At 38.3% G+C, this 26,285-nt stretch overlaps 3 protein-coding genes across 3 annotated transcripts; 2 read left to right on the top strand and 1 right to left on the bottom strand.

Moving 5' to 3' along the window:
* Nucleotides 1-126: 126 nt before the first annotated feature.
* On the top strand, nt 127-8,591 carry LOC145314611 (uncharacterized). The gene is made up of 3 exons (XM_080154605.1): nt 127-722; nt 1,056-2,056; nt 8,277-8,591. The coding sequence occupies exons 1-2, from the start codon at nt 258-260 to the stop codon at nt 2,043-2,045; spliced, it is 1,455 nt and encodes a 484-aa protein (XP_080010731.1). The 5' UTR covers nt 127-257; the 3' UTR covers nt 2,046-2,056; nt 8,277-8,591.
* Nucleotides 8,562-25,176, top strand: LOC145314613 (uncharacterized). Its single transcript, XM_080154607.1, has 7 exons — nt 8,562-8,700; nt 8,969-9,082; nt 21,700-21,759; nt 22,721-22,857; nt 23,461-23,648; nt 24,062-24,075; nt 24,546-25,176. The coding sequence occupies exons 1-6, from the start codon at nt 8,610-8,612 to the stop codon at nt 24,063-24,065; spliced, it is 594 nt and encodes a 197-aa protein (XP_080010733.1). The 5' UTR covers nt 8,562-8,609; the 3' UTR covers nt 24,066-24,075; nt 24,546-25,176.
* On the bottom strand, nt 11,101-21,556 carry LOC145314612 (uncharacterized). The gene is made up of 2 exons (XM_080154606.1): nt 21,054-21,556; nt 11,101-12,436 (listed from the first exon to the last, which is right to left on the bottom strand). The coding sequence occupies exon 2, from the start codon at nt 12,433-12,435 to the stop codon at nt 11,149-11,151; it is 1,287 nt and encodes a 428-aa protein (XP_080010732.1). The 5' UTR covers nt 12,436; nt 21,054-21,556; the 3' UTR covers nt 11,101-11,148.
* Nucleotides 25,177-26,285: the final 1,109 nt, after the last annotated feature.

Below are 26,285 nucleotides of genomic sequence, written 5' to 3'. Positions count from 1 at the left end.
GAAAAATTCTATCTATACGTATTTAAATACTTAGCATGAAATTTTTATTATTCTCATTGAACGAAGGATAGGTGAATAATAATATTTAAAAGTAAATTTATTTATATCATCCCAAATCGTCAGGCCTACTTGCTCCTTCTCCCACAGCTGGCCTATTCAATACCTCATCTGATCAGCTAGTCAACAATGCATCCTTTAATAACAGCATCTCAAACAGTTTTACTCCAGTAACTAACAATACTGTTGATTTCCTAAGCATGAATAACAGCTTTGAAACTCCAAAACAAAATACTTATCTCCCCCCAAAACAAAAAGATTTGTTGCCAATTAAAGATATAGCCAGTAAGTTGGCAACAACAACTATGGGCAATAAAATGCCTGTTAAAATTGAAGATGATTTCGGCGATTTTGTTGAACCCGGTTTTGGCAATACAAAAAGTACAAACATGGCAAGTGGTAGCGCAGCTATAACCAATGATTTTGACGAGTGGAGTTTGCCTAGTACAACGCCTATGGCAGAAACAATAAAGCCGGCGCAGCCGTTGCCAATTAAAACATTTGGCGTGACAATGACCAAAAGTGGGACAGCTGCCAGCCTCCCGTATTTTTCATCTAGTCCTCCCCTACACTGTTCCTCCCCACCTCCTATAGATCCTGTAGCTGTGCACACCGTGGATTTGGAGTTTGAGCTTCCTTCGGAACAGCTGAAACTACCTGATAAGGTTAGAATATTCTTTATAAACTATTTAGGTATTGTCTTCTATGTTCTGGTTTAAAATATATTTCTCTAATTTTAATTTTAATATCACTTAAGATGCATATGAAAATAATTCTTATACCTATTTATTTGATTTCTTCAAAATTAGATGGATAACTCAGGTTATAATTGCTCTGGATAGCCTCGCTTGGTTAGGACACAGCAGGTTTAGACCCTGAAAGGTCAGGCATTTAATAAAATACCCCCCCTCTACCTTATTTTCAATTTATATCAAAAAAAGATGTTGAAGCACCCAGGTTACATTTAAAAATGAATTGTTACCTTTTCCATTTTTCAGGTTGTTTTTGGAATAAGCCAGCCAGCCAAAAAAGAATCTACCAATGTGAAGAAACCTCCATCAAGTCTAACAGACATTTTACAACAACAGCTAGAACAAAAAACCGCATCCGAAAATACTGCAGTGAAAAATGAAAATATCCCAAATCCTAACATTGATGTGCGTCTGGCATCAATAGATCAAAATGCGCCAAAAAGTGGTTCTATCTCAGATGAATGGAAACAAGATGATGTATTTATGTCAGCCGAAGATAATGAAAATCACAAAAAATCTTCCCTAACAACAACAACAAATACAAGTGGCAAAAGCTCCTCTAGAAGTCCCGACTCCCCACAAAGCCTACGGCTACCAAGCATCAGCCCCGATGGTGGGTCTATAGCTAGTCTTGAATTTGACACGGAAAATAAACTTAGCATAGGTGGTGATAATGGCAAAAGAAGTGTCAATAATGATAATTATGATCTTGTTGATTCTTGGTTAGATATACTTGCGGAAATTGAAAATATTTTCAGTGCTGCGACTAGAAACTATAAAAATATTGAGTCAAATGATGTTAAAATTAATGTGCTAAAGAGTGACGCTTGTCTTGCTTATTTACAAAACTTGGCCGAAGTATACCTTGTATTTTCAAGAGTCAAATATTCTGCTAAGGTCAAAAGTTTAGGAAACCAAGAAATGTCAGATCAGTTCAGTGCCGTAGAAAAATCAATGAAAGATCTTCTTTCTGAAACAAATAATCATTCAGTTTTATCAAATGCCACGGAGAGATTTTTACCCGGAGACGATAATGCCCCAAGAATATGCGGCATTTGTTTGACCTCAACTGTGGAAAATGGCGGGAGAGTTTCAAGTCACGTGATTGGTCAAGAAAATGGCGGAAATGGACATCTGATTGTGTATAACGGCGCCGAATATCATGCAGGATGTGCAAACTTTTGGGTTAATTGTATAAATTCTTCGCTTATTAGTTTTGTTGAACATCAAAATTAATGGTGCTTCAGGTATCAATCATATTTTTAAAAAACATGTTTTTAAAAGTAACTTATCCCATCTAATAAATTTTAGGTCTAAAATCTCTTTCATTTCATTTATTTATTTATTCTTATACCTTAAAATAGCATCTTTTTATTTCATAATCATCTTGGGATCAATATATCATCTAAAATCATTAATCATTATTTAATTAAAGCCAAAGCACAATATACACCCTTTTTTTGAACCCAAGTTGAGAAATGTTATAGACCCATGTTTATTCAAACAATAAATATTCAAATGGCTAGCATTTTATTTTTGATCCCAATTTCTTTAATACCCACCTTGTTACCTATTATTTCAAATTACTCGAAAAATAATTTATTGGATTTTGAAACAGGTTTTTTGAAACTTTTCTAACACGGGTTCCAGAGATTGGTGTTAAACTATCTAAAATAGATAATTATCATTTACGTAAACGGGATCAAACTTCATATTCATTAAATCATTATTCAGCATTTTTATATATCAATAACATATCTGTAAGCATTATTTGCTCTTAAATTAATCACACACATAAGTTAGGCTACTCTTTAACTTATTTGGTCGACTGATGTTGTAATCAAAAGGATGAGGCGTCATGTAAAATTAAACTAATTTTTCTTCAACCATTTTTTTCATTAATTTGCAGTATTTTCATTAAAAACAGAAACGATACTGTAATAATAGGTAAAGCTGTTATTTTTTACCAGTCAGAAACTGGAGGCCAAAAAATAATAAGAATAAATAATATTTCAGTTTGTATGTTTTTCATTTTAACGGCTTTGAAAAACAAAAATATGTGTCAATATTTAGCTACGCTTCTTATGGACATAACTGTTCTTGTTATATTTATTTCCAGTTATTACTAACGTTGTAAAACTATGTATTTATTTACTTCAGAGCTCATATATATATTAAATATTAGTATTATCATGTTTCATTGTTATTGTGATGTGCGTTAGTTGATGCAAAATTCTTGTGACAAGTATTAATTTGCTATGAATACTTCGTTAAAATCATTCCTTTTGCTTAGAAACAGTGCTAAGTCCTCTGAAAATAAATAGTGGAACATTGAAAATAAAGTTTCAATTACAAGAAAGGTATTACAAAAAACAGTGGTAGCTTTAAGAAAAAGGTCTAGGGAGGTTCATTTGATGTTAATATCTAAAACATGAAACTCAAAGATAAAGGGTGGTATCTTAGCGGTAAATATATTTCATTAAGTCCCCCTTTACTCGTCTTAGGAAGCTTCATTTGATTTTCTAGATATAAATAACTGGATTAATAGCTTTCACATTAATCTTTACCTATTTTAATTTAGACTTTGTCTTCAATGTTGTATTATTTAATTTTCAGACTATTTATCTCTGTTTTGACTTATGCTAGTTCTTTGAATCTAAACCATTGAATTTTACATATATAACTAATGTGCCACTTATTATGTTGAAATATTGCGTAATTTATTTCAATAACTGGTTTGTTAATGTAATAGGAAAACCAAAATTGTCTTGTATTAAGTCGTAATTAAGGTTGGGATAAATTATTTTAGTTTAGTGAAATTGAAAAAGAAAAAATCTTTTATATTTCATTGATCTATCTTTCATAAAAGGATATCTATTATATTGCCTTTTAAGTTGCTCTTTATATTTAATTTGACTATCAAAACAGGAAGGGAGAGGCCATTGGGACAATGATATTGAAATAGTTCAACAACCCTTTCCACTTTGAAAGCCTTACTAAGTATCATCTGTGGGCAATTTTATTACAAAATACAAAAATTAAGGAGAAATATTTTTAATCTCCCGTGTCTTATCCCTGTATCCCTGCTATTAAAGAATCTAAAAACAAATATCCTTTTATCCTTGTCTAGAAAAGGAGTAGATCAAGACATATAATATGATTTATGCATTTACTTGTTTTTAATGTTTGGTGGTCATACAATACAGACACAAATTAAAATGGACAAAATTCTGTCTTTAGACTAATAAAGTTATACCTACTAGTTACTAAAAACAGCGAAAATAAGGAATTCCTTAATCTAAAATTAAAAACTAAGTCCTAAGAATGAATGAAAATTAAATTCAAATGCAAACACTAAAAAAATTTTAAAGGCAGGGTTGTCATTTTGGGCGGGCGCTTTTGGGCGGGCAGTTTTGGGCGGGCGGTTTTGGGCCGCCCAATATAAGGTCATTTTGGGCAGTTATGGGCACCCCCCTTTTAGGGGGAGAGAAAAAGGGGAGGGGGTTAAAAAAGAGGGGGGGCAGGCCTATTTTTTGGGTGATATCCTTATACTAAAGTAACAGGATGTTTGTCTGTGTGTCCCAAAGGATCTCGCTAACCACTGAAACGATCGGGTTCTCCTTAACAGGGTAGCTTCTCGTAGGTCCCGGGAAGGTTTATAACTATTTTCTTGGGGGGTGGGACACCCCCAACCCCCCAAAAAATAAAAAATTCCCCCCCTCCAAATTTTTTTTTTAAATTTTAAAACTAAAAATAAAAAGGATAGGAGGGCACCCCCCCCCAAAAAAAAAAAATTTTTCCACCCCCCAAAAATATTTTTAAAAATATTTCTATGAAATCTAAAATAAGACACAGTGCAAATGAAGGTGCTTTGACTTTTGTGTCAGAACCTAAATTGGGACATAGTGCATTTCATTACCCTAGGTTAGGTAACTTCATTTCACTTTTCAATAAAATCTAAAATGCAGCGGTTTTTCAGAAAATTAAAGTTGTAAATTTCAAGTTCAATTTTCACCCACTAGAAGTTACCGCATAATCATGACAAGAAAAGCAAAGATTATTTATTTAAAATTTTGAACAACTTTGCTTTTATAAAGTTCTTCATAAAACCACTCCTGAAGTGAGATAATTAATGGCCATTTTTATCAATTGCTTTGCTAAGGTCACGTAAATTCAGCCTTAAATAAATCATATATAGAGAGGTTCTATGACTGACTTTATAAAAGCAAAGTTGTTCAAAATTTTAAATAAATAATCTTTGCTTTTCTTGTCATGATTCATGATTATGCGGTAACTCCTAGTGGGTGAAAATTGAACTTGAAATTTTGAAATCTAATTTTGTCAAAAACCGCTGCATTTTAGATTTTATTGGAAAGTGAAATGAAGTTACCTAACCTAGGGTAATGAAATGCACTATGTCACAATTTAGGTTCTGACACTAAAGTCAAAGCACCTTCGAAGGCACTGTGAAGAAATTGGGTAATCAAATTCGACTCCCCCATCCTCAAGTGTCCCTAGAGGCCTCTAGGGGCGTAGCCGCTAGTCATTATACTAAAGTAACAGGATGTGTGTCTGTTTGGTTGTGTGTCTGTGTGTTTGTACCGAAGGATCTCACTAACTGCTGAACCGATCAGGTTCTCCTTAACAGGGTAGCTTCTCATAGGTTCTTGGAAGGTTTATAACTATTTTGGGGGAGGGTACCACCACCCTCCTAAAAGAAATCGCCCCTAGAAAAAATTACATTCCCCAAAAAAACTTTTTTTTTAATTTTTTAAACTAAAAATAATAATGGGGGGAGAACACCCACCCCGCCCCCCCCCCAAAAAAAAATTGTTCCACCCCCCAATTTTTTTTTTACTTTTTCTTTTCAAATCTAATATAATAATTGGATTATCAAATTTGACTCTTCCCTCCTCAAGTGACCCTAGAGGCCTCTAGGGCCGTAGCCGCTAGTTAACTATATGAATTAGTAAGCTTTTTTGTATCTAGAGAAGGATTTCGCTAACTGCTGAACCGATATGGTTCTCCTTTCCAGTGGAGCTTTTATAGATCCTGAGATGGGTTTAGGCTATTTTATTTCTAATAATAAGTCTAGGTATGGTTTTAGGCTATTTTATATCCTTTTTATATGCTTATTACGACATTTGCCCAAAAAGGGTGCCCAAAACCACTTTTGGGCGCCCAAAACCCTTTTGGGCAATTGGGCCGCCCAATATCAAAAAAAGTGCCCAATTCGACAACCCTGTAAAGGCCATTTGTTCTTTAATTGTAGCATGTAAACCAAAGATGCTTAAAAATAAAACTTGTGGTGAATCCTCAGATGCTCGTCTTGCATTTTAGATAGGAAAATCTCAAGAGCTTCGCTATGTTACTAAAAAGGCTGCAATTATGAGTAAAAAGAAATGTTAGAATATAAAAAAAAAATTTGCTGTAATGAAAGAATATAAGTTTTTTCTTCAAACTTTACTTTGGCTTCTTCACAGCGCGGTGAAAAGCGTCAAATAAAGTTACTTTTTCCTCCATATAGGAAGATACTTATTTATGACCATGATAGTATTCAAAGATTTCTGTGTTAACTCCAAAAATATTTTCTTTTATTGAAAAAGAAAATATTTGTTTTTAATTTCACCACTGTACTCTAAAAGGGCTTTCCATATTTTACTGTCAACTAATGTAGCTATATAAAATTGTTAAGAGGGAAAGGAAAGTGACAGTTAAAATTATCTATAGATCTTTTACTACAACATTTTTCTTAACAACATGTAGAATTTAAAAGAAGATTAATTCTCAAACAAATTCATATCCCGTTTTACCTGCAATAAAATACATACATTTAAATTATACCTAGCCTGATTAAAAAATGTAATTTACAAATCTGCTTTAACTACGCCAAAAAAATAAGAAACAGGTTTATACGTGAAACAAGTGTTTCGCGGATTTTTTATTTAAAAAATTCTATTCATTATAATTATCAAACGTCCATTTAATACGTAAATAAAATAAGAAACAGGTTTATACATGAGACTAGTGTTTCGCGGATTTTTATTTAAAAAATTCTTTTATTTATAATCATCTGTATTGTATAAGCACCACGTTATAAATGTTTGGTCAGTATTATTATACAAGTGGAAGCTGCAATGTTTTAATTTTAATTTTTATAAGCTGTGTTGTGTAACTTTTTGTGCATAGCCTTCATTTGCATTTAAAACAAGAATAATATCATTCAAAATTAGATTTTTTTCATGTGTTTAAGTGATCTAAATTGCAGTGATATAATCTAAACTTTTTTAGTCTCTTAACTAGGTTTCTGCAAAATATAGAAAATGAATGACGAAATTTTACATTAACAAGTTTAATACAAAAAAAAGAAATTATCTTGTGTTTAGGCATAAGTGAGCTTTTTACACCTTGAATTAAAAAAAATATTAGTGTTTCTCTCATGAAACTTAAGTACCTAGATGATTCGTCAGAGTGAAACATTATTTTGATTTCGCCTTGTGAATTTTTCGTTCATTTATCTGTATTTAATAGAAAACAGACTAAGAAAGGGGGGGGGGGGGCGAAAGTGACACTTTTTGAAACCAAAACTAAAAGTCAACAAAGGAACTCAACTAAAAAAAGAGTTACAGGTCTGAGATTTTGCATGGCAGTTGCTTTATAGGGGTACAATATGGAACTGTGAAGAAACGGCGGCGCAACCGCCGAAAACCGCCGTTTCCCGCCGAAATTTTTTTTGCCTTTTCTCGGCGGTTTTCGGCGGTTGCGCCGCCGTTTCTTCACAGGTCCATATTGTACCCCTATAAAGCAACTGCCATGCAAAATATCAGACCTGTAACTCATTTTTTAGTTGAGTTCCTTTGACTTATAGTTTTGGTTTCAAAAAGTGTCACTTTCGCCCCCCCCCCCTTTATTTACTAAGAAAAAAAAAGTTCATTAACATAAAGATTTAGGTTTTGCTGAAATTCGCAACATATGTTTTAAGTTGACAAGTCAATGTGTTTTTACTTTTAGTTTTGTTTGCAACATTTCAATTTGATATTTTTATCGGAGACAGGGATACATATTCTAAAATCAAATAGTAGAACACGTAAGAATTATTTATCGCATTGTACTATAGAAATATTTTTTGCGGAAATTAAAATGAAAAAAAATGTATCATTAAAATCAGTTTTGGTAGCCCCGCGAGTTGCCGAACAAAACGGCTTACAAAACTGGTATTGATTTTATGATTTTTTATTTAAAATTGTCTGTAATACAACGCTTTACATAATTTTTCATTATGGCTGAGATCCGGTTCTATTCCAGCGAATATTTGTCGGTTTTGAAGCCATACTGAAAAAATATTAATATACAAAACATTGTTAAATTTTAGTTTTCATTGAATCTTTTACTAAATCTATGTTAGATTTATTCTGCTATTACTTTTTGGATTATTATGACGTGGCTCTGATTGATATTAATTTTTAGATGAAATCAGCTGTTTATGTTTGTAATTTTGTGAAAATCACCTAGTAAAATTTGGAAGATTTTTCTACACTAAGTTTTAAAGATTCAATATTATTTCATTACCTAAAGATTAACATTTTTACATAGGAATAAAATACAATAAAGATTATTTTCACAAAAGAATCTATTTATAAAAAAGTAGTGTCTCAATTGTCATATTTATAAGTTATAACGCTAATATTATTTTTTTTGTAGTTAGATAACTTATTATTTTTTTTATGTATTCATGCTTTTTAATTTTACCACCTTATAACATAACATAAATGTTTCAGATAATAGATATTAAATACAACAATGGGTGTAAAGGTTACTTTTGTTTCGCTGCTTGCCATTGGGTTGTTTCTTGTTCCCTGCCTCTCTCAGCCCGGGACTACTGAACGTACAGGTAAATTATTAGGGAAGCTTCGCTTTGATTCAAGTATAATAAAGTCAAGAGTAGTGCAGTGGCAAATATTAATTTCAAGCTTAAAAAGAACAGTTGGTAAATAATATTTTATTTAGGTTTATTTTATGCCCATTACTTACCCCTTTGAAGACAAGGTTTTAAGGTGGGTAGGGGCTCAGCCACTAGTTAGGTAATTGGAAGAATGTTTGACTGACAGTAGATAACAGGTTAATAATTTTCACGGAATTTTACACTATATTTTTTAAAGATATTGATGACAAAGATGAGGTGCACGTGCTGACAACCGACAAAACCGCTACAACTGCCGCGGCTGCGACTGATGTTCCACAAAATAGTGATGTGCCCGCAGATGACCGCAAAGGAATTTATACAATTGAAATATTTAGTTTGATCACTCATAATCTAGTTAAAGTACTTTATTGTTAAAAATGGATTTATTGTTACTTGGATCTTACAACTGCACCAGATTATTATGTACTATAATAAGTGAAACTTGTAGCTGGCTAAAATAACGACCCGCTTTACCATATCCCCTCCCCTTCTACTGGATAAACGAAGTGATCTCAATGTTATCAACCTAAATTGACAATTTCCCCCCTGGCATGATTTCCACGTATATTCTAAATCAATTTTAAATTACTTGTTAAAGTAGAAATTTTTGTATTAACTTAACTGAGAGTCAGTTTAATTTTATGCGTTAAAAACATAAATAGAGCTTTTGAATGTTATTTACGGAGATCTGCAAACTTGGTCAGGAAGGAGGGGACATTGGTATGCTTATAACACTTGTCTCCAAAGCCTTTTACTGACGTTTTCTTATTCGTAGTTATAACAATCTTAAGGACTTTAATTGAATTTGATTGGTTGGTTCATTTAATTGTGTTTCCAAACGTATCAATCTGTGCGGGAAGGATGCTGTATCCCCCTTGAGGCTTAAGACTTACAGATTGGCTAGTTATAGAGCAGCTTTTGCAATAATAAACTACCTGGGTCTGTAATGCAGGGAAGGATCAAATTATCACAATCTCACCAGAGGTTATCCAAAGGGTGCAGGGGGCCAGGACGGGAGTACGGTTAGGGTCTCCAGGCGGGGCCTCAGGGCATTTAATGGAGTCTGGAAATATTGGAAGATCATGATGTTAGGCCTAAACAAATAGAGTTATATTTTGGGAAATTTGGTGGAAACCTAAACTTCACCCGGCCTAAGCTATTGTCCTATCCTCCCCCCAATTACATTATTTGTTAATAGGGAAGGTGGAAAGGTTAATGATTTGAAGAACTAAGCTGTACCTGGATGTTAATTCTGGACAGCTTAGTTTTCCAAAGAGCCGGCAGACATTATAATTAAGCGGTCTGAAAATTGAAAATCTGTAATTTGCTATTTGCAACCGCGAAATTATGATGTCTGCCGCAGTGAGCCGCAGGCAGCCTCTGTTCTTCTCCAAATTTGGTGGCCTGAAAGTGTACATACATTAGCGTACATGACACTCCCGGCAAGAAAAAGAAGAACATAGGGCTGTGGGCTGATCACTGCAATGTACAATATAAAGTGGAGAAAAAAGAATACATGACAATACACCCCCGAAGCCGTCACCGCTGGACCTTTAAAAAATGGAAGTGGCATTCGGAGTGGCTGGTCATCACATTTTTTTTTGGAATTATTATGTCTTTTCTGAAAGACATATTGGTTTTGGATTTGAATAAAAAATGGAAGAAAGGGAAAAGGAAAACACATTGGAAAAAATGAATTTACAATTTTAATTTTTGGAATTGGAGACAAAGGTCCATGGTCTCCAGTTCTTTTTTGGCGGCTGAGAGATCCGCGTTGGCCTCACGGGCTTGCTTCCGGGCACGCTGGGAGGCTTTTTTAAATTTTCTAACTTTGGTTAGAGAAATTTGGCGCCAGGGGGTTGTAGTTTTGGGGGGGCTCCAGACGGGGAAGAGGGCAAAATGCTGGGCTTCCACGGCCGGGCCCATTTTTGACGCAAGAAGCAGCACTTCATAGCGAAGGATGCTGACTTCGCGCCTGGCCAATTCTGGGGGCATACTGAATGCCCACATCCTCCACGAATCAATCTCTTCCTCGAGATACTCGATGTGCTTGGCAAAACCGTCCAGGTAACGGCGGTTTTCCACATCCTTCGGGAACAGCCGGGTGTGGTCATGAATACCACGCCGGATGGACTCTAACATACCTTTGATGTCTCTGACTTCATACAGGATGTACTTGTGGTGGTCATAGGGCTTGCCAATTTTAGCCAGCAAGTCGAATGGCAGACTCATTGTGGTTTGGGTTTTATCTGAAATTAGATAAAAATTTGATAAAATTGATAAAAACGAAACTTGTGGCGGCACAAACAGGATGAAAAAAACGATAATTTTATTTATCGACACATTTTTTCTTTAATAGAAAATTTTAATAGAGATTTAATAGAGACGGTCTGTTACAGGTATATAGCCGTAACCGTCCTGGCGTGAGGGGTCATAGGTGTTATCATAATGACTCTCACTTTGGAAGTGACGAACGTATCTACCCTGTGGTGTGTTGATATGATTGTGTGCATATCTATCATCATAGTCTGCTGGTCGGCGGTAGTCTTGACGTACAGCAGGTGATGGTGACCGTTGTCGTGTAGGTGAACGTTGTCTCGGGGGAGAACGCCTTCTAGAATAAGAACGGCGTTTTGGGGAATAGTGTCGTGTAGAATAACGGCGCCTAGATGGCGAGCGCCGTTTTGTAGACGAGCGGGAGCGTGAGCGCTGTCTTGAGGTGGAGGGTTCCTGCTGTTTGACCTGAGAAACTTTTTGTTTTTTCCTTCTTGAACAAGAATTCTGGAGACCGTGGGTTTTCAAAGAAGGTTTGGTGGTGTGCTTACAGTCAGGGCAAGCTTGATTTCTACAGTAGAGCATTTTACTATTATGCTTTGGAATCTGGCTGATGGAATTTTGCATATTGTCAGAAGTCTTTTTTCTGTATTCGTAGAACTTCTGTTCACGGTGGAACTCTAAACGGGCGAGTGTGGTTTCCATCGCTGCTTCCTTGCCTCTGAGGTATTCCGCCTGTACGTAAAGGGAGTACATTTTTTGGAATCTGGGGGCGGATACATCATCCTTTCCAAGCAGCTCATGTATCAGATCAAGTTGGTGCCATCTGTCGAAGAAGGTGGGCATTGGGCTAGCATGGAATATTTGATAGAGATTATCAATACTCTTTGTCAATTCACTGTCCATGTTACACGGGGGGGGTTTAGGCTCCTCGGGAAATTTTTGTTTGTATAATATTTCGAGGCGGGCTCTCTTCTGAGCCTCTTCCCTAACCTGGCGGGTACTTGAACAGTGGGTGCCTTTTAGAGTCCAAGCCGGGATTTGAACGTATTCTTCCTCGTTAGGTAGGAAGTTTCCACCCTGGTTGTCAGTGACGTCTATCTTGTGCAGTTCCTGGTTAATTTTTTCTTCAAGAGTTTTGATATTTTCTTGAGCGCACAAGGTAGCTTCCAATAATGTATTTTCAGCTTCAAGCATCTCCCGTATATCCGGGTTGTTGACATTCTGGAACAGAGCGGGTTCAATTCGGGTAACGGAGCCTGGGTGTAGTCGATCTAGCAGCTCCTTTCTCTTCTCCTTTAGATCTTTTTCAACAACAGCTAGCGGTTTGGTTAGAGGGGCGCTGAGAACGGGGCCGTTGTTGGAGATGGCGGAAATGTTGGAATCCATCCTGGAATAAAAAAAGATTTTGTTTATAAAAGAGAAAGAGAAGGCTTTTATGGGGTGTATTGTTTACAATGGTTTATAATATTCGTAAAGCTAAGGAAGATTGGCAAATAATGATTATTATATAAGAACATTTAAATTTAATATTTGATAACACTAATCCAGATTTTCTTCGGCTGGAATCAATTTATCGGTTATTGATGTAGAACCATCATCCTCGTAGGTGGGTTAAACTTCTAGAGGCAATTCATCATTTAATAATAAGATTATTAAGGGCATTAATCATCATTTACTTGTTATAATTTAACATTTAATAATATGATTATTAACATTATTAACAGGTGTGTGAACCTGTAAGTAGGATTCTTCTTTTGTTGTAATTTAATATTTAATAATAACATTATTAATATTAATTGTTGGTTTGTAAGGCAATTACAGCCGTATTCAGGGAGGTGGGCCAATTCAGCCTTTATTTAATAGGTAGGTTTTTTATGTCTTCGGCACTTACAGCCTTTAATTATTTGAATGAGAAATTTATCACAAATGCATATCATGGAAATGCGTGTCTGTGAGGTTAAAATTATTATCTTCGGCAACTACAGCCTTTATTAGTAGGTTTAAAATTGAAGCATGCAGATCATGGAAATGCGTGTCAATGAGGGTAAAATTACTATCTTCGGCAACTACAGCCTTTATTAGTAGGTTTAAAATTAGAAATGCAAATCTTGGAAATGCGTATCAAATGAAGTTAAAATTATTATGTTCGGCAATTTCAGCCAATGTTTAGCGGGTGTAACTCATGTGCAATGCATTGTGTTATCCCGTTACAGGAATGGTTTTAATGGGAGGTTTTTTGTTTGCGTTGCTCCGAAGTGTAAGACTCGTCACACTTGGAGGCCGCGGATCTGATCTGGTCAATTAGCGCGAGCTCGTCCTCGGAGAACAGGATGGCAATGTGCCGGACACTTCTTCTGGTTTCATGAAACTCTTCCTTCCAGTGTTTCCGCCAACGGATAATTACCTGACGGACGATACCATCATCAGAAGTGATGAGGTGTAGAACCTGGCCAAGGCGCCAGAGTTGATCGCCAATCAACTCATCTGGGGACCGGAGGAAAACAACGATATCCATTTCTTTTGGTTGTGGACCTGTTTTGCCAAATTTCTTTGGTCTTGGAATGTAATCTGGAAGGCGTTCATACAGCCAGATCTGCCACCATGATTGATAGAGGCGTTCCATCTGTTCCAATAGGCGGGATGGTTGCTCTACCCTCATTGGTCCAGTGGGTGCGCGCCTGTTATTCCTGCCGTGTATCAGACGGTTAGGCGTGATAAGGTCTGCGTGACCTATATCCTCCGTTCTGGATACCGTGCAGATTGGCATGTTGTTTATTTCATTGGCAATGTATGAAAAGGCGGTCTCAAAGGACATGACGTCCAGCTTGAGACCGTTGAATGTTGCATGGAACAAAGTTTTGATCTCTTTGATTGAGCGTTCCACGCAACCTTGATAATTGTGGGCAGCAGTGGGACCGATCTCGTACTCTATGCTGCAGCTTTTTCCATTGAGCGTTTTAGTGATGTCAGCCATGGAAAACTCTGATTTTGCTACGCCCTTGATGAGCTGTGCACCTGGGTCGATGAAGACCTTTTTAGGGTAGCAATAACGATGAACGAATCGTTGGAAAGCTTGAAGAAAAGCGTCTGTGTTATACTTCGTCATAGCATAACAAGCCGTTGCGGATGAGGCTGGGTCTCTACAGACTAGACCCCAAACCTTAACTGTGGATCTGTGGTTATGTTCACAGTGAGCTAAGAACGGACCCATTAGGTCAAGTTGGCAGTAGTAGAACGGGGGAGCAATGGTCAATCTGTTTTGATGGATTGGTCCCATTTCAGCTTCTAGTAGCTTGGCCTTGAACCTACGACAATGTGGGCAAGCCGCTCTGATCTCTTTGGAGAGATCTCTGCCATTAAGAATGTAGGCAATGTGCCTGGATTCTAAGAGTGTTGCGTTTACATTTCTGTGTAGTGCAAGCTCTTGATGGGCGTATAGCATAACGGAGTATGCTATTAAGCTATACCGATCGACTATCGGTCTAACGAAGTGGAGGGGAGACAAATCAGGCATGATATTGTCAACGTCTTCTATGTTAGTGCCCTCGACAATACGACCATTGTATTTGATAATGCCATCGTCAGTGACGACATTGTTGCCGTGGGCCTTTGAGTTGGAGAACTTAAGCACTTCTTTAGTAGCGAGTCTAAAGTAGTAATTCTCCGCCTTGTGGATTTCTTCGTCCGAAAGTTGGACGACCTGAGGATTTGGATGAGGGGGGGCCTTCAAATTACGGTACGATTTGAAGTCGAAAAAGCAGAATTTTCGAACAATGGCCATGACACGGAGAGACTTGGGCCATGACCGTTTGCACGGGTCGTAGAGATAATTCGAGAACTTGGTTATCTCTGCCGTTCTTTCCTGAGGTGATTTCGTATCACCGTGGAGGATTCTGACCTCTTGGGCAGCGGCCTGCTTCGCTTCCATTGATAGTTTAAGATCTTGGAAGGATTGGGCTGGCATGTCCTGGTAATCAAGATACATCCAGGGTTTGCCGTTTTGCCATTCAGAATTAGCATCGATATCCTTGATAGTGGCGAGGAAACGAGTACCCAAGTCGGCTATGTTGTTTTCAGATTCAACATGTCGCCATTGGTCTGGGGAAGAGAATCGGCGAATTTCGATGACGCAGCTGCGTACGCCAAGAGAAAGAGGGCGTGCATCTTGATGAAGCCAAGATAGCACAACGGAAGAGTCTGTGAAGTAGGTGACTTTTTCTACCTTGTTTTTGAGATTTTTGGCAACGGTTGTTGCGAGAATGGTGCCTACAACAGCTGCCCTGAGCTCTGCTCGAGGAATTGTGCTACCAGTTACAATCTTTGATTTGGCAGCAGCTAGTCGGACAGTGACTTCGCCTGTGAGAGACCTTGATCTAACATGCACGCATACGATTGCCATGTTTTGACTAGCATCAACAGATACTAACAGATCAACTTTGGGCTCAGAATTTGCCGGAATTACGGACCGTGGGCACGAAACTGACGCAAGTTGTTGCATCGTTTCAATGTTAGTCACCCATGTGGGAAGCAACTTGGTTGGGAGACCGTCGTCCCAACCAGTGGCGTAAGAAAGGAGGTCGTGATAGTCTGCTTTGAATTTAGCAGTCACGGGGGTGCAGAGTCCGAGAAGGTCGAAGTTAGAGGCAACTTGCGACAAGATTGTTCTTTTTGTGAAATTGTGTAGGAGAGCCTCTTCAAGACTTCCTTCTACTGGTGGAGGTCTTTTACCTCGTTTTGTTTTACCGAACGAGAGAGGTTTGACGTCCAGACTGAGAGTGTCAGCAAGTGGAGCCCATCGATAGCCGAGGTAGCTAACATGTGTGCCATCATTCGACACAGTGTCTTCAGGTACAGCTGAAGATTTGACAAAGCTTTTGACGCTCATGCCTGCTAAGTCAAGAGTGAATTTGACTCCCGCAATGATTTTGTCTAGTTCAATTGCGGAGTCTGTTGAATCAGAAGTATCATCAACATAAGTTTTGGTTTTGAGAACCTGGGCACCTGCAGTATGTTCAGGATGGTTGTCCATGACATACTGAGCTACCTGTTCAAGACCTTCTGCCGTTTGGTTGCCAGAAGGTTTAACCCCATAAATGATGGTGCGCATGATGCGCGTTCTGATGGTGCCACCAGGGGCAAGGCTATCAACCCACAAGTACTTGTGCCAGCGGAAATCAGATGGATCCAACTTAATCTGATTGTATGCCATCCGTATGTCGCATGCGAAGGCATGTGGACCTGCTCTGAAATTGATGTCCAGAGCTAAGATTTTTTCGAGTCTGTTTGTGCCCTTTGCTAGGACGTCGTTCAGACTTTTACCTGACGAGGTTGTCGCAGAAGCGTCAAATACAACCCTGACTGGAGTGGAAAGAGAGTTTTCTTTAGTGACGAATCGCCAAGGGAGGTAGTATTCTCCTGGCAGATTGTCTACAAGGGCGCGTTCCTCAGGGGATAGGTCATCTATGTCACATGAATAGCCATTCAATGCTAGTTTGTCATGTGACGCCATAACTTGTAGTTTGGCCTCTGGATCCTTCTGCAATTTTCGCAGCTGGGACTCCAGAACTTTGAGGGCCCTGTTTTTGTTTGGTTGTAACTCCTTAACCGGATCAGCAATGAAGGGAAGAGATGCTACGATCCGGCGTTCGTCAGGTAAGAACTTGACGGACTTTTTTATTAGGAGTTGTTCGGCCTCTTCTTTCAGAGAAGTTGCCTCCAGAATGTCTCCGTTTTTGCAGTCGTTGCAGCCACGACATGCTATGCAACGGTAAGGTGCTTGAGTGCCTATGTCTTCACTCTCAAGATACTTGCGTTCATGTCGTTTGACGTGTTGAATATTGGTGCTGTATGTATGAACATCCAGCGAAGCGTCCTCGTCTGTTGTTTCCTCAACAGTGATCGGACGGAGATACGGAAAGGTGTCGGTTTTGGAGTCATCCGCGCACCAATTCCTGCCACTGTTCAGAAGTGTTTCAGTGGTGTAGCGGTAGGCAGACAGCTCGTTGGTGAAGAAGAGAGCAGCACCAACAAAGTTTACAGTCTCGGCTGCTTTAGCCCAAGCCTTGTGGGGGCCACCAAGTACACCTGTGTGGCCGTCGATACCCTTAAGTGGGCTTCTGTATAAAGATAAGCCACAGGGCAATGAGCAGATGCGCATTGGGAACAAGTAATTGTACTTGATTCCCAGGATTATGTCGACTTGGCCTCCGCCAATGACATCTGGTACGGTGGGGAGGAGCTCGTGGCCTTTGTAATGATTTGCAAGGTCACCATAAGGCTCCTTGAGGTCCCAACGAGGAAATGGAGCCGTCAGCGTGTCCATTTTTGCAGCAATTATAGTTGCGGACATGGCACTGTCGACTAATGGCAGTGTGAACTTGTCACTGCCATAGGGAAGATGGACGACTTTACCACCTGCTACGTTCATGAGGGTGGGTCCAGGTCTGTGTTCTGTGGCATTTAGTCTAGCCGCTGCAGAAGCTGAAACTGCGGCTGTACCACAACCGCTGTCATAGAATACAAACAACGGGTTGCCGGAGTGATCAGGGACGTTTTGGCACATGAAGATGCCGGGAGCAGCAACATCGGGGAAAGTGTTGGGGTCGGAAACGTCGGGTGTGGTGTCAGCGGTTTGGAGGTTCATGGTTATGTTATCCATGAACAGAAGGTTGCCAGATGTTATAGGGACATCCTTGGGCAATGATTTGCGGAAATCGCCTAGCCTCTTTTTATTCTGCTCCACATGAATTGAGCAGGCGAGGATGTGTTTTTGCACGCGGTGTGAGGATGCGTACTGGCAATTGTCAGCTTGGCAGTAAAAGGTGGTGCGACAATCGTTTTTGTGATTGTTCCACCATTCGTCAATATTGTCGAAATTGACGTTGGCGTCCATTCTGAGGCACCTATGACAGGCTTTTGTCCTGCCGTGGAGTTGGCGTTTCTCCTTGTGTGGTGTATTGATGTACACCTGGCATTGGAACAAATATGTGTGTTTGTTCTGACAAAGCGCGCAATCAGTCGATACAGGCTTAGAAGCAGCACCTGTGTATGCTAAGAGCGGAGTGGGCGTCTTAGTCGACTTGTCGGCTAACCTGCCTTTTTGGCGATGTTTTGGGTCCTCCGAGGCCGAAAAGGTGGAGGCTGTGTAGGTTTGGGAGGCTGGTTTACTCCGGTTCGAGTTTTTATGACCCGGGTTGTTACCAGCATGATTGGACTGTTTGTTACTGGAACTGCCGCTGTTTGTGTTGGCATTGTTGCCGATAGAAGTTGCGGTGCCAGTGTGGAGGGATGCCCCTTCATGTTGATTGAGCTGATACTGTAGCTGGCGGAGCTCAGAGTCAAGAAAGAGGAGAAGTTGTTCATAGCAATACTGGCCGTCTTCTTCCCCGTGCTCATCTGCACTCAACATGAATTTTCTAGACATCTCCTTAAAGTAGTCGCCTTTAAGAAGATTCAACACGGAGTTGGCAATATCTGTTTTGCCGTGATACAAGGTTTGCTCCGCGTCATTTTCTTTTGCAAATTCTTGGGTGTCAGCAAGCAGTGAACGGAGTTTTACCATCCATGTGATCTGCTGTTCCCAGTTGTATTTAGGGCATGGTCCAAGTTCCATGATTTTGGCCTTGCGTTTAGCTATGATGCTGGTTTTGCTGCCGTAGTGGAACGACAGCTGCTTCATACAGGCCTTAATGGATTTTTCGGCAGAGCACAACATCTGTGCATTGCCTTGGAGACATTTCTCTTTCAGTATCTCCAATGCTTCGACTTCTGCTATGGAAGGCATTGAGTCGATGTATATCTGGAACTTCTTTTGGAATGTAAAGAGGTCAAGTTTATCTGTCTTGGCCCCAGAAAAGTGAGGGATAGGAATGTTGGAAGAACGCTGATTGAGAGAGTGTCCTGAGATAGGCACTCCGAAACGGTCCCTCAAGCGTTCAACGTATGATTCCACGCTGGATATTTCAGTTTCGAGCGTGGTGGACTGGGCATCCAATGCTGTCGCATCTTCCTCCATGTCCGTAAGCATCGCGTCCTCACAAAGCGTTTTGGCTTTATGTAAGGAACGCTGTGCCTTTTCGAGTAGCTCTTTGAATTGAGCATTAAGTTTATTGAACTGACCTAACTGCTTAACTTCGGTCGTTTTAAGGTCGCCGAACTTTTCGCAGAGATCGTCGAGCTCAACAAGCAAGGGGTCCCTTTTTTGTTTTACCCTTGCTTGTTTTACCGCGTATGTCGTAGGATTTATGCGGTTGGGGATTGGAGCTGTTTGCTGGAGCATGGTTGCAGCAGGAACAGCTGTGGCCTGAGTCGTAACTGCTGGAGGCACAATTACTTGGCCATCACATGGTAAGGTACCTGCCTCGGATCCGACTGCTGAAGTGGTAGTAGAGTCGTCAGAACAAGTAGAGAGAGGTACTGCTGGAGCAGCAGTCGTCGTAATCGGTTGAGCTTTCAAACGTGATGTACGATGTTCATGAATGAACTCGATTTTTGAGCGCATGGCTATACGTAGCTGTAACGCTTTGTTCATGTCAGCTTCGGTGACCCTTGGGTCTGGGCTGTTGCGAAAGAAAGCTATTATGTGGCGAATTGACGAGGCTTTTTCTTCCAACAATGATAGACTATTGTCTAGCTTTTCAATGCTAAACCTGTCAGGGTTATTTATGATGCTCTGACAGTCTTCGTCTATCATCATGCACTCATCGCATTCGATGATGAGTTTGGTTGCCTCATCAGTCATGGTTGGGGTCTGTGCTGTAACAAGCGCAGATAAATCAACACTAATATTGTGTGTCGATGTGGAAGCGTTATAAGCGGAGCCTGGGAGGTGGTCGTGTAATGGGAACTGTTCAGGGTTATAAAAAACCTCGTCCTGAACCTCTTTCTGTAAATCTTCAGAATAGAGTTGTTCCAAAGCTTCTTCAAGAATTGAAGCTGATTTTTGGAAGGATGGTATGGGGGAATAATTATCCCAATCTAGTTGCTGTGGGGCTAGCTCAAACTCTTCAGTATCTGTAGGGGTTGTGGGGGTTTGTGGTGAAAGGCCGTTATACGGATGTATAACGGGAAAAGCTACCAGTGGATCAACAGGTGAGGAGGGTAAGTGGGGGGCTGCAAGTAGTTGGGGAGCTGCAGGGGGTGTAGGGAATCCTCGGATAGGTGACGGGGATGGGCTACGGTGGTGGCTGTTTTGGCCTGGGGGGGTGCGACTAACGCTGGGCCTGCGTGAGGAAACGACGGGCCTAGAGTTGCGGTCAACCGGTTTTTGCCGTTGAAGTAGCGCTTTTTTTGTTTTAAGGAGTTTTTTGGCGCGTAATTCAAACGGGGTGTTGAGTTTATGTTTTTTGGCTAAAACTCTGACGGTTTTAGGCCGACGACTCGCAACAGTCGCAGAGTCGGATTGTGAACGTTTGGTGTGAGAAGGGGTGGGGTGTGAGTTAGATGGATGATAGAGGGTGTTATGCCTTGAGCGTGTAATTGCTCCGGGCGGTTTAGTGAGGAAAATCTCCTTCATTGACCACTGAATGCTATTGTTAATTTATTTATTTAAATTATAACCTCTCTTTAGCTTATATTTTTTTTTTGGTGTTTTTATTTTTGTGTTTTTACAACAAATAAATGATGAGGGGAGAACCTTCACCGAATTTTTGTTGTCTTTAATATGGCGCAGTATGGGAGGGACCGCAAGCTATCAGGGAGGTGAAAAGGGGTAGGGGGGGAAACAGGTACGGATTATTTAACAGCTATATTGTTAAATAAGAGGACAAGGAGTTGTCCTATGGGTAGGGAGAAAAACAGGTTCGGCTTACTTAACAGTTATTGTTAAATAAGAGGACAAGGAGTTGTCCTATGGGTGGGTGGCACTTAGTTGTAAAGCACCTCAGCAGCTGTACAGGATTAACAGTCTGTAAACATCAATGTGCGGGAAGGATGCTGTATCCCCCTTGAGGCTTAAGACTTACAGATTGGCTAGTTATAGAGCAGCTTTTGCAATAATAAACTACCTGGGTCTGTAATGCAGGGAAGGATCAAATTATCACAATCTCACCAGAGGTTATCCAAAGGGTGCAGGGGGCCAGGACGGGAGTACGGTTAGGGTCTCCAGGCGGGGCCTCAGGGCATTTAATGGAGTCTGGAAATATTGGAAGATCATGATGTTAGGCCTAAACAAATAGAGTTATATTTTGGGAAATTTGGTGGAAACCTAAACTTCACCCGGCCTAAGCTATTGTCCTATCCTCCCCCCAATTACATTATTTGTTAATAGGGAAGGTGGAAAGGTTAATGATTTGAAGAACTAAGCTGTACCTGGATGTTAATTCTGGACAGCTTAGTTTTCCAAAGAGCCGGCAGACATTATAATTAAGCGGTCTGAAAAATGAAAATCTGTAATTTGCTATTTGCAACCGCGAAATTATGATGTCTGCCGCAGTGAGCCGCAGGCAGCCTCTGTTCTTCTCCAAATTTGGTGGCCTGAAAGTGTACATACATTAGCGTACATGACACAATCACTAACTGTAATCTACAGAAGGAGTAATTTTGTGTATTATCATTGGGGATCGGCCATTGTCTTATTCCTTTAGATCCTTGAAACTTGGTCAAATTTTTTTACTATTTTTTTGGCTATATTGTATAAATGTTTGAAATCAGTGACGACACCAACCCCCAAAAGCTCAGATGAACCCGACGCCGACAGTGATAAAACTACAGGAACATTATTTATTATACCTAATCGATATATTATTAATTGGATTTAGTACCAGACTTTCATGTACTCAGATAAAATGATGCTCGTAGCTGGCTCTAAAAAAACGACACCCCCCATCCGTCCCTTTCACCCCAACCCCTCTTCTACGGGGTTAACGAACTGACCAATAAATGAGGTCCATATTAGCTAGCTATATTGACGAAAAATTTTCCCGTTAATATAATCCACGTATATCTTAAATCCATTATTATTGTTAGGTTTTACAACATATTTTTCCTTGTGAAGCTCCTATGTAATATATTCTCTACTAGCGGCTACGCCCCTAGAGGCCTCTAGGGGCACTTGAGGAGAAGAGAGTCGAATTAAATAACCCAATTTCTTATTTTAGATTTTAAAAGAAAAAATAAAATAAAAATTTTGGAGGGATTTTTCATTTTTTGGGGGGGTTGGGGGGTGTCCCACCCCCCAAGAAAATAGTTATAAACCTTCCCGGGACCTATGAGAAGCTACCCTGTTAAGGGGAACCCGATCGGTTCAGCGGTTAGCGAGATCCTTCGGTACAGACACACAGACATCCTGTTACTTTAGTATAAGGATTATAACCATACGTTTGTCATTCCGTTAATTCTAAATGTGTTTTATACTCAGCAAGCTGGGATTCTAAAATTTTATTAATGTTTCCCTTGATCAAATAGCATACCTAGGTACCTAATGAAGAAATAAATAATACTAACATATATACTGCTTTTTTTATTATTCTATTTTTGAATTCAAACTGTGGAAAAATTAACCTTCATAAATATATTTTTACAAGATTTGATTTAATGTTTCAATGATAAATATACCATTTTAAAATGAATAAAGACTACAACACTTTGGTGTAATTTTACAGGCATAAAAATAGAGTTAGTTATGCCTATAATTCAAAATTATGGTCTATAATGAAATAAATAATGTATGTAGATGTCCCAACCTCTCCTAAAACAACCCCAGCCACAACAACAACTCCAACACCAACTCCAACACCATTGACTACCCCAAGCTCATCGACAAATTCTACTATAACTCCAACCACTCCTGCTCCTACCACTAATACAACAGTAAGCACATTTTTTTTGTAGATTTCCCATTTTGTTGTGGAGATCTTATTAATCCGTAGAAGTACAAGGGTGGGGGTAAAGGGGTGTTTACTCTCCTTAAACTTTGAAACCCCTCTTTTTACCCCCCTAAAAATAAAATAAAAATACATTACCCCACTATAACCTAAGGCTGAAACCCCTCATCCCCCCCCCCCTCAACATAAAAAGCTTGAATGTACCTGTATTAATCCTTCGGAAATATATCCATATTTATGGTTCTTTTTCTGCTCGAATTGGTGTAGAATTTTAGTAGTTACCTAGGTATTCTAATTTTTATTTTCTCATAAATTCAATAAACTAAAAATCACTTATAACTTTTATGAAAAAATGACCAAGCATTTTGTTGCTTTTATATTTTAAATGTGCTTTTTATGTCCTACTTATATTATTTGTCAAAATATTTTGCAACAATACTATTAAGACAGCATAATTTTCACTTGTAATTTAGGAATAGACATACTACCTTTATTAATTTAGGCTTATTTCTAATTCATATAAAAAAAATATTTACCTACGTTTTATAATTTTTGGAGAATTATATTGTAAACGAGTTTTTTTTCGTAGGCTACACCTGAACCCACTTCTTCGACTGCCTCCACCTCTCCAGCTGCACCCATCACCACTCCCACACCCGCCCCATCCGGCGGTGGAAATCAGTTCAACGGCTGGAGCTTTTTCGGCGGCATCCTGTTGACCCTCCTGCTGGCCGCCATTGGGTTTGTTGGATTCAAGTACTACAAGCTCAGATCAGGAAAGTAGAGATATAACAATACAGTTAAAATCACATTGGACCTGATTTATTGGTCAGTTCGTTCATCCATTAGGAGGGGAGATGATTGAGGAGGGGGGGGGTATATTTTATTTTTAACCAGCTAAAAGTTTCACTTTATTAATATTCATGATAATCTGGCGTAAGATCCAAGTAATAATAAATCCATTTCCACTCTTGACTAATTTTAAAAGTGATTCTCTTGGGGTGTTAAGTAATCCTAGGTGAATTAGTTTAGGATAGGCCTTTAAAGTCATTTTTTTTATAAAAAGGCCGGCCCTTGAACTATATCCTTTAAAATAGAAAATTATTTAGGAACAAGGACTTCATACTTCCAGATGTCATAGATTAAGATTTATCATGATTCATTATATCCATTTATTGTTTCTGAGAAGGTTAATCCTATGAGGGTAAGATTCACTCAGCGTTATGTTTTGTTGTGTGTTTGGTTATGGCATTTTTAACACATGCGATTGGTGTTTAGGATTCACAGATTCAGTCATTTTCTTTTTTGGGTTAGTGAAGGTTTTGGATTTTAAAGTTTTGATGGTTGATAGTTTTTATTTTACTTTTGTTTGGCTTTTTTTAAAGCATAGAAGCTTAAACTCATTTTAGTAAATTGCAATTGCAAAATAAGCTTCCCATGATTCACTTAAGAGAGGGAAGGGATATTTGACCGTAAATTGCACTGTTAACCAAAGTTTTATACCTCTGATATCTTTTTCTTTGACTCAAAAATTTACTTTTATCGAATTTTGATTCTTTAATTACAAACCAGTAAGCGTCAAAACTTTTAAACTATAAATTCAACCGACAGAAGGGGTATTTTTGTTTATTATCATTTCTTATTAAATTGTTATATCTCTATCTGTATTATCAGGCACTGGTGGACGTTACAATACTTTTTAAGTATCCAAGCTAACCTACAGACATTCCAACATACCAGGGGCGGGGAAAGATATTCTGATAAACAAATAGTAGATAATTGTCCAAAGATTTTCCCGGATTTTTAGGATAATATTTCGTAGATTTTTTTTCTACTATTTGTTATATTCATACTATCTAACCCTGTCATAAAAAAAACACAATTAGAAAAGACCTGTACTTGATTATTCCTATTGAATTGTTGTACCGTCCAGCCGTTATAGGCAGTTGTAATTTAAATACCTACCTACTTACCCAGCAGGGATCATTTTAAGGTTTCTGATTTTTCAATAGTAGAAAGGGTCAGACCCATGGATGGATAGGACAATGGGCTGTTTATTACACTAGTCCCCAAAGTTTTATGATAACGTTTTCTTATTTGTTGGCTCAACAACTTTGGGTACTTGTATTGAATTTTGATTGGTTATTTCCCAAAGTTTAGTGTCTGAACGTTTTAACCACTAATTGTAATTTACAGAAGGGGAAATTTTATGTATAATCATTGGGGATGTACGTACATCTATTTATCGGCCATTGTCTTATTCCTTTCGATCCCTGGTCAGACCATGAATTGGCTGATTTTTTTTTATTATTGAACATTTGCTAAGTGCTTTGTCTGTCCTGTTTTATTGTCCAAAAATCAGAATCTTAAATTGTCTCCCATTAAGAATTAAAAACTTTTTATATTCAAATTCATTTATAAGTTCTTCCAAATCAACTACTTATGTCATTTTCTTCCCCCTTTAAAATCTATTTTTACAAACTGCCTTTTGAAAAAAGTATTCATTGTTATACTCTTTAAATTAACTACTTTTAGAACTGAATAAGAAATCTCTTTAAAATCAATTCATAATATTTAACTTTAAACGGTTGTGTAAAAGTATTATCACTTTTGATTATACCAAATTAAGGCAATTTAATAACATAACCTTTTTTGAAAGTACTTAAAAGTTTTAATCAATTTGTAATATATTATATACATTCGATATTATAAACAATCATATACTGTCTATTTAATCTTATATTATTAGATTTTTTATAGAAAGGTTGATTTGAAATATTGCCATATTCTTAATTCATTCTCTATAATTGGCTATTTTTCTTAAGCATTAATTCAATTAAAAGTCACGCTTTGCCCCGCAAGTTTATCCTTGTTCACTTTCAACCTTGCATTAGATTTAGACTGTTAAAATGCTTTTCCATTTTATTTAGAGGCATTTAGAAACTTAGATGTTATTAATTTCGTTGATTTTTAGATGTAAAAAAATTTTAATTATTCAGTTAATAAGTATTTTTCTGTATTTTGATTTATAAACTAACATTTAAATTTCACGCATTTGTAAGGCGATTGATCAAACGATATGTGATTTTCTAAGATCTGATATTAAAATTATTTTAAGGGTCCATTTATTGAAATAAGTATTTTTAAGATTACCAAAATAATCTCCCAAAAATCTCAAATTAGTCAAAGCTTTCTTGTTAATTGTATACGTATCTGGTTATTTGAGGTGATAAAAACAAAATTTATGGAAAATAATCTCATATTTGGGTTCTTGCACTTTTGCAACCGTAAAAAATTCCAATTGTTAATTTGACAAATTTGTAAACCGGTTCTTTTTTGACAAAATAAATATAAACTACCTAGTGATGGCAATCCGTCGAATTTTTTGGCCGGATTCCGGATTCTTAAAGAATC

This window comes from Acartia tonsa, chromosome 3 (assembly GCF_053477335.1).
Source record: "Acartia tonsa isolate MP-2025a chromosome 3, ASM5347733v1, whole genome shotgun sequence".
NCBI lineage: Eukaryota > Metazoa > Arthropoda > Copepoda > Calanoida > Acartiidae > Acartia > Acartia tonsa.
Note: the sequence above shows the minus strand (reverse complement) of the source record. Positions and strands in the feature narration are given on the sequence as shown.

Excerpts from the sequence above, each read along its gene's own strand:
- LOC145314611 (XM_080154605.1), top strand. The coding sequence starts at position 258 with ATGAATAACAGCTTTGAAACTCCAAAACAAAATACTTATCTCCCCCCA. Across the intron at positions 723-1,055 it reads AGCTGAAACTACCTGATAAG|GTTGTTTTTGGAATAAGCCA; the intron begins GTTAGAATATTC and ends TCCATTTTTCAG.
- LOC145314613 (XM_080154607.1), top strand. The coding sequence starts at position 8,610 with ATGGGTGTAAAGGTTACTTTTGTTTCGCTGCTTGCCATTGGGTTGTTT. Across the intron at positions 9,083-21,699 it reads GCCCGCAGATGACCGCAAAG|TGACGACACCAACCCCCAAA; the intron begins GAATTTATACAA and ends GTTTGAAATCAG. Across the intron at positions 22,858-23,460 it reads CTCCTACCACTAATACAACA|GCTACACCTGAACCCACTTC; the intron begins GTAAGCACATTT and ends TTTTTTTCGTAG.
- LOC145314612 (XM_080154606.1), bottom strand. The coding sequence starts at position 12,435 with ATGGATTCCAACATTTCCGCCATCTCCAACAACGGCCCCGTTCTCAGC.